This window comes from Phyllopteryx taeniolatus, chromosome 4 (genome assembly GCF_024500385.1).
Source record: "Phyllopteryx taeniolatus isolate TA_2022b chromosome 4, UOR_Ptae_1.2, whole genome shotgun sequence".
NCBI lineage: Eukaryota > Metazoa > Chordata > Actinopteri > Syngnathiformes > Syngnathidae > Phyllopteryx > Phyllopteryx taeniolatus.
The window spans coordinates 6,672,317-6,685,927 of NC_084505.1; the positions used below are offsets into that span (position 1 = coordinate 6,672,317).

The following is a 13,611-nucleotide window of genomic DNA, read 5'->3' on the forward strand; positions in this document are numbered from 1 at the left end:
TCTAGAAGGTTTTGCCTTTTAGACAAAGCCATTTCTGATTCCAAGTGATCAACTACAAGTCGAGTTTTTATTTGTTTCTACAACTTGGATAAGCGACAAGACTTGTCAGGAACTCTATATAATTAACCATTTTGAATTGAACCACTGAAATTAGGTTTTCCACAATATTCTAGTTGATTGGGATGTATCTGTAGATACCTCATTTATTTGCCTTGAGACACTGACAATGTCAGACTGTGTAAACATGTTTATTTATTAAACAATATAAAGGAGGGGAAAACAGTTTCAGTATAAACATTTGAGATAGGTGCAGTTCTAATCCATCCTAGCCTTCAAGGTTCTTGTGGTGATCTTGTCTTTCTCTCTGTCAGAAAAGAAAAACCTGTTAATCACCACAAATCTTATGGCTCCAACCTATCAACATACTGTCACCGTACTTACATGACATGTACGACGACACCCATGCCAGACACTGCGTCTCGATCAACTGCATTCAGCATGGCCTGCGAGATGGTCTCAAAGAGGTCCTCGGGCTCCTGTGTGATCAAACAAAAACATCTAACATATACTATACGGGGAATACCAATAATATCGTGGTTCATCGTTTGCGCCCCCACGATATTGTGGATTTTTATTTGATGAGTTTTTACATTCAGTATTTAGTCCAAAGTTTGATTTGTGCGCCTTCGGTGTAGTACCGGTTGCAAGAACATACTTGGCAGCACTGAGGCCTACTGGAAGACATGCAGCATGATTAACTTCAGTCACAAGCAATTTGAAGCAAGCATGCTTTGACTCTTATTTTGAGGAACTGTGCGAGCGAGAGTGACAACAGGCACTAACAAACACTCTCTAATGCTGTGAACATTGACACTAATTTTATAGATCTGAATTATTATCATTATAGAATTCCCAACAAGAGAGACATCCGTATTTATTTTAGGTTTATTTTCTGATGGTTTGTAACAGATTTTAACTCGCCCAGATTTCGGTTGAAACCCTGCTTGGGCTGTGACATCAGTGCCAGAAGCAGATCTGATTTCCCCATACCAGTGAACATAGCCTGTGGCGTAATTATCACCTACACACATGGACAAAATTGTTGGCACCCCTCTGTTAATGAATGCCAAACCTACAGTGGTCACAGAAATAACTTGAATCTGACATAAATAATACATACAAATTTAATGAAAATGAACCAATAAAAATCAGACATCACTTTTGAATTGTGGTTCAAAAGAATTCTTAAAAAAAAAAGAAACTCATGAAACACACCTGGAAAAAAATGATGGTACCCCGACAACAGATTGAAAATAATTTGATCATAGGGACATGTTCAAAAAAGGTGTGTCCGCTAATTAGCATCACAGATGTCTTCAAACTTGTAGTCAGTCAGTCGGCCTATTTAAAAGGGTGACAAGTAATCACTCTGCTGTTTGGTGACATGGTGTGTACTACACTGAACATGGACCAGAGGAAGAGAAGGAGAGCGTTGCCTCAAGAGATTGGAAAGAAAAGTATACACAGGCGCGTTAAAGGTAAAGACTATAAGACCACCTCCAAGTAGTTTGATGTTCCTGTGAGTAAGGTTGCACATATTATTCAGAAATTTAACATCCATAGGAATGTAGCCCAACTCCCTGGACGTGGGAGCAGGAGGAAAATTGAAGAGACATAATATGAATGGTAACAAAAGAGACCAGAAGAACGTCCGAAGAAATTGAAGGTGAATACCAAACAAAGTCAAGGTAAACATGAGTGTCCCATTGCACCGTCCGTTGTTGTTTGAGCCAAAGTGGACCTTATGGGAGACAACCAAGGACGACACCACTGTTGAAAATATTTAAAAAGAGAGAGTGGAATTTGCCAAACTGCAGACAGATGAGACAAAATTAACTTTTTGGCAAGGCACATCATCGCTATGTTCACAGACTCAAAAATGAATATTACCAAGAAAAGAACACTGTCCCTACTGTGAAAAATGGAGGAGGCTCTGTTATGTTCTGGGGCTGCTTTGCTAAATCTGGCACAGGGTGTCTTGAATCTGTGCATTGTGCAATGAAATCTCAAGGCTATCAAGGCATTCTAGAGAGAAATGTGACACCCAGTGTCAGAAAGCTTGGTCTCTGTCACAGGTCATGGATCTTGCGACAGGATAATAACCCAAATCACACAGTTAAAAACACCCAAGAATGGCTAAGAGCAAAACACTGGAATTATTACTATTCTGAAGTGGCCCTTCTGTGGGCCCTACTCTAAATCCTATTGAACATCTGTGGAAGGAGCTGAAACAACTGGAGCAGTTTGCTCAATGAAGAGTGGGCCAAAATGCTGAGAAATGCACAAGTCTCCTTGAAAGTTACAAAAATTGAGTGATTGCAGTGATTGCCACAAAAGGTCGTGCAACAAAATATAGTATAATTTTTGTCCAGGACGCTTTCATGAGGTGCAACAAAACGTTATGTAGCTTAGCAAGCTGGTGCTAGCACTGATGGTTGTACGCAGACATGCCAGCATTATGTCGAATCATGCTCTAAAGTTTCGGTGTATGTGCAGTAACAAGTTAAGTTTAGTTACAATAAAGTAACCCAATTACAGTAAGTGAGCACCCAATATTTCTGTCATGTTGTAATGTTGGTTTGACCTGACTGATTAGATGACATGGCTGGACTAGAGCAGTGATTTCCAACCTTTATGGCCCATATTTTACAATTGAAAAATCTCACGGTACACCAACAAACAAAAATGTCACAAAAAGTAGATACACAGTAATTACTGTATGTACTTCCAGCCATCTAACAGAAGAGCATTTATTTGTTCTGTCGGTCACTGGCATAAATAGTGGAACAAAGATACATTATTTCTTGTAAATGAATAATTTTTTTGAGCAGTTAAGTAAAATTTGATAATTTCACCGGTATATGATAGCAATATAAGGTATGATACCATCTTCGGCAAAGCGGTACTTGGAAACTCAGGCAAGCTGTATTTTTATTTTTTTCCCCTGAAAGTATCATTTTGGAGGTGGAGGGATTCCGCCCGACAGCGATGATATATAAAATATGACTACTTCCACTTTATAGTGTAGTACTGTACATTCCTTTGTCCACACTGGCTATGTAGTGAATTTGGTCACCACTTCTGCCACCGACAGCAGAGGGCAATATTCACAAACACGGCTGCCCCCTGAGATGGATGAAAATTGAATAATTCATCTGTTTATTTCTTATTCCACAAACGCAATTATGAATCAGAATACCGTGTTTAGACTAGCAGAGCTGCCAACCTATAAAAGTTCACTTCCAGAACAATTAATCCAAATTTGTCTGAATTTCCATATTTACAAAACTTTGTCAAGAACATTTCTGTGCGACAGTCACAATCATAATCGTTAATAAATTATGGCTTCAATATTGGTTATTTTAATTACATCAACCTTGTAATATTGGACGCAGTAAGTACCAGTATATGAGATTTTGACATTCCATCAGCAAAAATATCTGTATGGATAAATTCCCCTTTGCCAATCCTGTTTTCAACCCTGGTAACAAAAAAAACACAAGTCTATTAAAGCAGATTAATCAGATCTCAAACATCAAAATTAAAACTCAGTACTCTATTTTGCAAACAAACAAATAACATTGCTGATCGAGTGAATTGGATAGTTCATATATGGACAATAGTTTTGGTTTCGAGTTTGCGCAATGTACTTTTTGCACTTGTATGCCATCAGGGGGCGTAGAGTCTCAAAGATAGAGAGCCAGTTGATTAGCCTCAAGGTGTTATATTTATTTTCTTACATATGGGAGATAACCACGAAAGTCAGGAGTAGTGTCCCCTGAATAGAAAGCTAGACTATCTATCTATACTTACAAAAAATATAATAATAATCAGTGGCGATTTCAAACAGCACAAGATTGCTGTTGCACTTAAATTTACTGGAATCAATTACATTTTATTAATTATTTTTAAATCTTCATCCTAATTAATTATAATGTACATAGAAATCCAAGACATTCAAATTTGCCAATATTCATTGGGCTTGTTCCCAGTAATTTTGTATTTGCATTGTGTAGGCTTTTCATTTTAGTAAATACATTAGAAGAGGTAAGCATGATAAATAAATACTTGTAACCAAAGAAAACAACCCCAATTTTATTGACATGATCAATCAATTTGTCATAGAATACCTGAAAACGTACTATATAACGTAATATATCGTTCTTGTGATATAAAATGGCCCATATCGTGATAGAATATGTTTTCCATATCGCCCAACCCTAGTTCACTGTCCACATTTTTAACTCGGGGGATCCCCCCCTTTTGACACACAACTTACCATGTCCGGTTCCCACAAAGATTCACACATGCCGTACATCTGCTCCGAGCAGGTCCCGCTCACAACAAAGTCCTCCGTCACCATGGGACATCCGATTAAGTCCAGGGAGCAGATGAATGGCTCAAAGGTCTTTGGATCTAGTCCCGCAATCACAGGATCGATGTAGTAGGGCCCGAACCTAAAAAGTAAAATAACCGTGACGTTCCATTTTATGTGCATGCTGCTTTTTTGAGAGATTAACGTGAACCCAGGAAAATGCACACACCTCCTTTCGTACAGTAGGTTAGACACCATGCTCATAAAAGTCTTGGGTTTTATCTGGCGACCCTCCTTCAGCTCATAAAGGTTCAATCTGAATTTCAGCCTCTGGGATCTGTATGCATTATAAAACGGAAATTATGACAGTGACGACTTCCCTCAAATTGGTACACACACACACACTTACACTGTCTGAACATCAGTGGCCAGTCCGGTTAGTCCGATGTACAGCCTCTCGCCCATGGGGAAGATCTTCTGGAAGTCGGTTGTGACCATTTGAGCCTGAATGCCAAATCTGCGGTCGGACGCGACGGCCACACAGTTCTTGCCCCTCATGGCCATGACGGCCCCTCCATTATAGGACATAATAGACTGCATGGATGAGGACAAACAAAGACAACACATTATGTGCCACCAAAAATGCTGACAATCAAATAATTCATGCAGAACCAATATGGGACACGAATCAATATAATAGGTATATAATATATAAAAATAACACTTCCGGATATAGTTACAAGGCAGTTCTCCTTTGAAATGGATGTACATAATACAATAGAACAAGATCCTTTTACATCGTCGGCAACGTTTCACGGCCATGCTAAAGGTACGAATATTAGCTTAGCCGGTGGCTCCCGAGTAAACTTAAAATTAGTTTCAAGTTTCAACCCCGGTGTTGAATAATTTGGAGTATTCGTACCATTGTGAAGATGCTGTAGTCCAACTGTCACAAGTACAACGTTACACTTTTAAGCCTTGCTTGTCTTTTTGAAATGACTAGCTTCACCGAGTGACTACACAATTTTGGAGGAACACAAAGATCATACAAACGCTCTACTATGTTACTGACTGCTCGAATATGATTGGCTCCTTGAGAAAGACTCTATTGGCTGTCTCGTTGGTCAACATAGTTTGTTTGAGGCGCGTTAAAGTGAAACCTGTCTGCTTCCTCTGTCAAATGTGATATCATCTAGTGCTTTGGTGGGTACACACAATAATATAATGACAATTGATGAAATCATATATTATTTAAAATTATTACGCATGATAGCTGGATCCGTATTTTTTTCCATTTATACCTTTTAAGATTTAATTAATCCAACTGTCTTTCCAAACTAGTTACAAGCGTGGTAAATACAACAAATGCATCACAAAGTTGTTACTCGATGTAGTGAAAATGTGTGTTATACTTGTTTACTTTTTCAGAAAAAAACGTTGCGTGTGAATATTTGGGCAAGTTGTACATTTATTGAGAGCGCAAGCAACACAGCTTTATTATCAAAATGACTTCTGTAAATAACATTTTAATCCAGTTTGTTTGCTTGGAGCGTATGATAACATTTATAATAAACCCATCAAAAGTCCCATTTGATGAGAAAAATGGAAGGAAAAATAGTTTTCAATGTTTACACAGTGGCAAAGGTTTTCTCTAAAATTATTTTATTTGGACAGAATTGAAATTTGATTTTTACATGGATGTAGCCTTCTGGTTCATCTCCCACACCATCCACTCCTCTTCGAAGTACCGTACGTTAATTAACGAAGTACGGTGGCCCATTCCTGCTGCCAGTTTCACTTTTTTGAATCAGTATATTATGTACAGTATATTGTTCATGTTCATCTCTTCATGAAGTTGTCCAATGAAGCTGGTGTCCTCTGAATGGAGTGGATATTCCTCTTCACTCTGTCCTCTAATGAAGACGTGGCAGCACTCTCCAACTTCATGTCACTGCAACAATGGAGGCATTATTGAACCTAAATAGCACAATTTAAGACTTAATATTCCTCACTGAGACCAAAATCAGCGTGAAGATTATCTGTATGCTCTGGTATGGAACTGTTTAACTTTAATAATGTAATTACTAGGGATGTAACGATATCTATAGCTCATGGCTCGGTTTTACCACGGCATTAATTTCACGGTACGATAATTATGGCAATATCGTGGCAAAGCTCACAGTATTGCAAGAAGATGCACGGTATTGCAGGAAGGTTCATGGTACAGGTGGGGCAAAGGGGTGAAAGCAGGAGAACCGAAAAACCTCTCTTTTTCTTGCTGGCCTAGTCCTTCTCAATAGGCTTTTGTAGTTTGTGTGTTTTCAAATCTTCAAATCATATATTACCGTGCACTTCTATTCCTGTGTATCCAATGTTTACATTCGTATACTGTACCTCCAAAACACTATTATTGCTGCAGCAATACTCATGCTATGTTCAGAATAAAAAAAACTGTCCACTGAGAAAAGGTCTGTTGACTAATTGAACAGTATTTACTGTCATATTTTTTAATTGATAACGTTACAAATTGGATATAGCCCACGAACAGTGATTTCTTTGCTTGAATAAAAAAATTAAAGTCAAGTTATAAACACAGGAAGACTCTTAACGGCATGGAAATCCAGTTTATTTTCCTCCGCTTCGTGACATTCATCCATCCATCCATCCATTTTCTACCGCTTATCCGAGGTCGGGTCACGGGGCAGTAGGTTTAGCAGGGACGCCCAGACTTCACTCTCCCCAGCCACTTTATCCAGCTCTGCCGGGGGAATCCCGAGGCGTTCCCAGGCCAGCCGAAGGATGTAGTCTCTCCAGCGTGTCCTGGGTCGTCCCCGGGATCTCCTCCCGATGAAGGAGGAGCAGCGGCTCTTCTCTGAGATCTTCCCGGATGACCGAGCTTCTCACCCTATCTCAAAGGGAGAGCCCAGACACCCTGCGGAGGAAACGCATTTCTGCCGCTTGTACCCGGGATCTCGTTCTTTAAGTCTCGACCCACAGCTCGTGACCATAGGTGAGGGTAGGAACGTAGATCGACCGTTAATCGAGAGCTTCGCCTTTCGGCTTAGGTCATTCTTTGCCACAACGGACCGATACATCACTGCAGACGCTGCACCGAACCGCCTGTCGATCTCCCGTACCATTCTTCCCTCACTTGTGAACATTGACCCCAAGATACTTGAACTCCTCCACTTGGGGCAGGATCTCATCCTCGACCTGGAGAGGGCACGCCACCCTTTTCTGACTGAGGACCATGGTCTCAGATTTGGAGGTGCTGATTCTCATCCCAGCCGCTTCACACTCAGCTGTGAACTGCTCCAGTGAGAGTTAGAGATCACGGCTTGATGAAGCCAACAGAACCACATCATCAGCAAAAAGCAGAGATGCAATACTGAGGCCACAGAACCGGTACCCCTCTACGCCTCGGCTGCGCCTTGAAATTCTGTCCATATAAGTTATGAACAGAATCTGTGACAAAGGGCGGCCATGGTGGAGTCCAACCCTCACCGGAAACGAGTCCGACTTACTGCCGGATATGCGGACCAAACTCTGATTCTGGTCGTACAGGGACCGAACAGCCCGTATCAGGGGGTTCGGTACCCCATACTCCCGAAGCACCCCTCACAGCACCACCCGAGGGACACGGTCGAACTCTTTCTCCAAGTCCACAAAACACATGTAGACTGGTTGGGCGAACTCCCATGCACCCTCGAGGACCCTGCCAAGGGTGTAGAGCTGCTCCACTGTTCCACGGTTAGGACGAAAACCACACTGCTCCTCCTGAATATAGGATTCAACTTCCCGACGGACCCTCCTCTCCAGCACCCCTGAATAGACCTTACCAGGGAGGCTGAGGAGTGTGATCCCCCTGTAGTTGGAACACACCCTCCGGTCCCCCTTCTTAAAAAGGGGGACCACCACCCCAGTCTGCCAATCCAGAGGCATTTACCAAACTTTCAAGGAAGTCTTTGACTTTATACACTACAAGAACACTATGTGGAAAATATAAAAATAAAATTTACAATCATGAATAAAGAAATGATGACACCATACAAATAAATGATGACACCGTACTTTACCTATGAAAAGTATTTTGTTTATTTATATACTGTATTGCATTCTACTGCATTTCCACTAATGTCCACAGGTAGCAAACACGACTTTGGAAAGAAAAATCCATCCATTTTCTGTACCGCTTATCCTCACTAGGGTCACGGGTGTGCTGGAGCCTATCCCAGCTATCTTCGGGCGAGAGGCGGTGTAGACCCTGAACTGGTCGCCAGCCAATCGCAAGGCACATACAAACAAACAACCATTCGCACTCACATTCATACATACGGGCAATTTAGAGTTCTCAATCACGCATGTTTTTTGGATGTGGGAGGAAACCGGAGTGCCCGGAGAAAACCCACGCAGGCACGGGTAGAACATGCAAACTCCACACAGGAGAGGCTCGGATTTGAACCCCGGTCCTCAGAATTGTGAGGCAGATGTGGTACCAGTCAACCACCGTGCCGCCGGAAAGAAAAATCCTCTGTTAATTGCATGATATATTTTCGTAATAACTTCCACTATTCTGACTTGAGGGCAAGTTTGTTTGGATAGCATGAACTTAAATATGTAGTTTTAATAAAAATGTGAGCACTTCCATTTGCCTTGGCTTATGGAATATGGGCAGTCGGCCACTGCAGTCACTGCACACATTAAAAGCTTCAGGACTTGATTGTGATGGGTCAATCAGGATCCAATCATTACAGGCAAGGATGACATCATCCAAATTCAGTATAATCATCGGTTTAGAGACATAGTACACTGCTCCATACGCTGCTCAGTGTGTGCAACCCATCAACGTCATAATTGCGCGACACCATGAATCAATAATGAAATTCGTTGCCAACACTTTTAATGACTGACTTTTAGTGATTTTATCGATTAATCATTGCAGCCCTAGTTACATCCCTACTAATTACATTTAAGAGTCCCCATCCTAGAGCGTGTCCAGTGACATCAAACACATACTGACCATGGTTCCACGTTGCGTTAAACAAAGAAAAAGAGAGAAACTTACTGGATAAAGCCAGCATGGCGGTCATGCTTGGACTTTTGTTCCCGCTGTTTTTTCTGCTCATCTTCCTTCCTGTATCTTCTCACATTATTCTCCCTGTCCTCATCTCTCTGCTTGGCCTGGTCCATCATCTCCTTTCTCCTCCGCTCCAGCTCCTCTGCAGAGAGCTTCCTGCAAAAAATATGACAACAGTCCAAAAGCTGATCAAATGCCACTGTTGGAAATTAGTACAATGATCTGTTTTGCTTTTACAGATAATCACATTCATCAATCACTGACTTACAAGCATTTCCACATGTGGAGAAGCAATGCCAGTGCATGAGCAGTAGCCTACATAATCTATTGCCGAGGTGGGCAATTCATTTTCCAAAAGGGCCATGTGAGAAACTGGAAAGCTTGTCAGGGCCATGCCAACATACTACTCTCAACTGTACAATACAATATAAATGCAATTTGTTTTTACAAAGCATTACATTCTCTTTTAATAACCGCTACCCGTGCATATATTGTTATATTTGGGGAAAGCATATTTTAAACAAAACCATAAGCAGTCATTAAAACTACATATCTCTGGGTGTCCAAATTTGGTCAATCTCATATTTTCTTCCACAAATCGATACTTTTACTTATACTATACTGATACTATATGTGTATATACAGTATGTATGGTATAAACAAAGTATGCGTCAGAGACTTCCAGTTAGGAGAAGGTGGAAATGGCACCGCATAAAAATTCCAAAGAATTCTACTTTCTTTTGGTCGGTTCAGTGCTTATATTGTCAGAGAACACAATATTCCATAGGTCTTGAAAGATTAGTCTAAATCTTCTAAAACTGCTAGCAAAATGGGGAACTCTGCGTTGAAAATGGCTGGTGGTGAACAAATGAAGTGAAATGGAATAATTTCCCATAGCACACTTGATGATCTATATAGGTAGTTCATGTTTCTTGCTAAAATCTGTACCAAAACTGAAAAATTAGCTTGAGTTTAAGAACTTTAGATATTGCAAGCATTTTCTTTGTTCCCAAACCCCCTTTTAAAGTAATGAACAATAGTTGAACACACTATTTCCCTTGACTTCTGACCTAAAAACTAGTTACCCATCAATTTATTGTGTATATTGCAGCCGTCGGGCGGAGTCCTCGCAACATAAATACCATCACTTTTTGGGCACCTAAATACACGGCATGTTTGTTGAGCCATTAACATTGCATTGTAAAAGAGAGCAAGCCATTTTCAACATTTTAAATTGGTCAATAATTTGTAAAAAATAACCCAAGTGGGGACTAAGCAGTAGTATCGATTTGTGAAAAAAATATATGAAATTAACCACATTTAAACGTTGGGGGTTTCAACTCGACAGTTACGATATGTAAAATTATGTTGAGGCGGGCACACATTTACTGTATATGGTTTCACAGTCATAAAGGCCCTCTTAGGGAAACCATAACTACAATGTAAGCCGTGAGAGAAATTAGTTTGATGCCCCTACCTTAGAGGTTCCAATGTATGAAAGTAATTATACACTATGACCAATATCCCTAAGTCTTACTTTGACACATGATTCCGCTGCCTTTGGTAACGCTCTCTCTCTGGGCTATGAGCTTTGACCTCCACCTTCCTGTCACGTCGGTGTGAGGAAGAGGAGTGAATTTCCCCGTTTTTTCTTGCAGGAGATCGGCTTCTACTCCTCTCATGGCGTCGTGAGTGATTCAAAGCAAAGGACTGGTGTTGTTTGCCTGCAGGGAGCTACAGTGTGTAAAGAAAATTCAAGCGTAATGGTTGTGGTCTACTGAACCTATATGCATGACACTATGCTTTGCTGCTTACTGACCAGGAGGCCATAACCTGGCAGATGATGGGAATAAGATTTGTTGTGAGAGGAGGTTCCATCTCGTGAGCGTGACCTAAAGACATTTAAGAGTGAAATTGAGATTGAAACTCGTCAATGTTCTTAAGTAATATCTGTGACATACTTTGAATTATTAAACAACCTTGTGTACCTGTCTTTTTTGTTGTCTTTTTCATCTGAACTCGAACTTGAGCTTCTCTTGTGTTTCTTCTCCTTTCTTCTCTCTTTGTCTGCTTTCTTTTCCTTCTTCCTCCTCTTCTTTTTGTCTTTCTTGTCAAGATTCTGGCGCAGCTGTGAAAGTTATAGAAAGTTTCACATGGAGGTTATCAAAAACCTATTCAGTTGGCAAATGCTCCATTTTCCAAATGTCATCTTAAAAAAAATTGCCAAAATTAAATAGCAACCCATCACAATTCTTGTTTACCATTTCTTTAATTTTTCTCATTTTCACTGGATTCGTCAAGACCTCTCTCTTCTTTTCTTCCTCACGTTTCCTTGGGTGTAAAAGACAAGATGTGTAAAACTACACATTTTATCACATGCACTTTGTTTGAAATCTAAACAAAAAGACTGGTAAGGGAGCAGAGAGAATAAGGTAAGACAGTAATGTCCTACCTAATTTCAAACAGAGGGTCTTCCCGGATCTTGGCGGCCATGTCCAGGCTGGAGGTAGCGGTGACGGGGCTGAAGATGGAGCCAGGCAGAAGTCCGGTCTCTGCTGATGGACCACTTTCAGGCTCCTCATATTGATCAGTGATCTGCTTGTCAATGGGACGTCCCATGAGATACTCATCTCTGGACACCTGACTAGAAGGACCCTGGTACATCCAGTCTAGACGATCATCCTTTTTTCTGTTATTGTGCAAACGATACATAGTGAAACAACCTGACTGACGTACTGAAGTTTTGGGTGACAAAAAGTTCTGTTCGTGAGAACTTACTTGATGGCACCGCTTTCCTCAGCGTATCTCGTCATCTCTTCACGGGCTCGTTCCTCCTTCAGCTCCTTCTGAAGCTCCTCGATTTTCTTACGTTCTGATTCGTGTTTTTGCTCGGCTTTCCAGACACGCTCGATGTTTTTCATCGTCTGGGGGTGCCAGCTCTTCTTTAAATTCTAGCAAACAAAAAGGAGCCATTGGGGAGATATACCAGGGTCTTTACAATACGCAACATGTAAGATGTCACTGTTGATGTGAACGGAAAGGAATGAGCATTTCAATTTCGTTCGTCTTTCAACAGATAGTACTTACCAAATCACCACCCCCCATTTTAAAACCTTGGTTTTAGTTACCAATGAAACAAGGAAAAATAAGAACACAGTCCGGTGTTAAAGGGACGTTTTACGTTTAGGAAGGGTAGAAACACGACGACCGACGCTAATCTGTTTCCGGTTTGGGATATTCTTCTTCCGGTGTAGCTCGTGGTGCATTCAAAGGCATGACGTATATTATGTGAATGCAATGGTTCGCTTGAATCCACGTCCATTTCTCAACGAATCATGGAAAAACACATTAGCTCAATTAAAACAAAAAGCAAATAACTGATTATTAATTAAATATTTAGCACTCCCATTGATAAATCAATGATGTCATGGCCAGTGTTGCCAACTAATATTCCGGCCATGTTGCAAAAACTTTCTAAATTACCCTACCATTGGTAGATTAATTTGTTTCTCATTTCGTTTTTCTTTTGTAAAAGTGGTGTAAACACAACAGATTATAGGTAAAATAAAAAAAAAAGCCAGCGAACAAAAAATCTTGAAAGCCTTTTGCCAGACAAGTTTGATTTTTATCAGCAGGGAGTGCGTTTGAATGTCATTTTCGGCCTGTTCATGAGACGATGTGCGACTTTGTGACTTCCTAACAAAATACTGCTAATTGCGCTCTAAATTATTAGTTTGCCATAGAGCTTGTCCTCATTATGGTTGGCTGAAGCCTATGCCAAGTGCCTTTCTGCGACATACACCTGGTCTGGACTGGTTGCCATTTTGAATGTGTAGCTGAATTTGTTGCTTGTGGTTTTCATCTGTGCTTCATTGGAATTATGGTTGTATCCATCTATGTACAACCCCAATCATTGTATTATGTTTGTATTTAGGTTTAACACAACGTCCTAACCATTGGAATTGTGGTTTTATCTATCGATCTACAACCACAATTCCAATGAAGTTGGGACGTTGTGCTAAACCTAAATAAAAACAGAATACAATGATTTGCAAATCATGTTCAACCTATATTTAATTGAATACACTACAAGGACAAGATATTTAATGTTGAAACTGATCAACATGATTGTTTTTAGCAAATAATCATTAACTTAGAA

The 13,611-nt window shown here is 40.5% G+C and overlaps 2 protein-coding genes across 3 annotated transcripts; both read right to left on the bottom strand.

Moving 5' to 3' along the window:
• Positions 1 to 232: 232 nt before the first annotated feature.
• psmb3 (proteasome 20S subunit beta 3) lies at positions 233 to 5,457 on the bottom strand. The gene is made up of 6 exons (XM_061772223.1): positions 5,298 to 5,457; positions 4,785 to 4,969; positions 4,605 to 4,712; positions 4,340 to 4,517; positions 442 to 536; positions 233 to 364 (listed from the first exon to the last, which is right to left on the bottom strand). The coding sequence occupies exons 1-6, from the start codon at positions 5,298 to 5,300 to the stop codon at positions 316 to 318; spliced, it is 618 nt and encodes a 205-aa protein (XP_061628207.1). The 5' UTR covers positions 5,301 to 5,457; the 3' UTR covers positions 233 to 315.
• Positions 5,458 to 5,823: 366 nt separating this feature from the next.
• Positions 5,824 to 13,434, bottom strand: cwc25 (CWC25 spliceosome associated protein homolog). 2 transcript variants are annotated; one of them, XM_061772227.1, is made up of 9 exons: positions 12,540 to 13,434; positions 12,231 to 12,403; positions 11,905 to 12,141; positions 11,714 to 11,783; positions 11,441 to 11,580; positions 11,272 to 11,344; positions 10,990 to 11,186; positions 9,441 to 9,608; positions 5,824 to 6,352 (listed from the first exon to the last, which is right to left on the bottom strand). In XM_061772227.1, exons 1-9 carry the CDS (start codon positions 12,555 to 12,557, stop codon positions 6,319 to 6,321), a joined length of 1,110 nt encoding a protein of 369 aa, XP_061628211.1. In that variant the 5' UTR covers positions 12,558 to 13,434; the 3' UTR covers positions 5,824 to 6,318. The 2 variants fall into 2 exon arrangements, with proteins under 2 accessions (XP_061628211.1, XP_061628210.1); XM_061772226.1 differs by having other exon boundaries at positions 5,824 to 6,326; positions 12,540 to 13,425.
• Between the last annotated feature and the right edge of the window lie 177 nt (positions 13,435 to 13,611).

Excerpts from the sequence above, each read along its gene's own strand:
- psmb3 (XM_061772223.1), bottom strand. Across the intron at positions 4,713-4,784 it reads GCCACTGATGTTCAGACAGT|ATCCCAGAGGCTGAAATTCA; the intron begins GTAAGTGTGTGT and ends TAATGCATACAG. Across the intron at positions 4,518-4,604 it reads AACCTACTGTACGAAAGGAG|GTTCGGGCCCTACTACATCG; the intron begins GTGTGTGCATTT and ends TTTACTTTTTAG.
- cwc25 (XM_061772226.1), bottom strand. Across the intron at positions 11,784-11,904 it reads GACCCTCTGTTTGAAATTAG|GAAACGTGAGGAAGAAAAGA; the intron begins GTAGGACATTAC and ends TTTACACCCAAG. Across the intron at positions 11,187-11,271 it reads TGCCAGGTTATGGCCTCCTG|CTCCCTGCAGGCAAACAACA; the intron begins GTCAGTAAGCAG and ends TACACACTGTAG.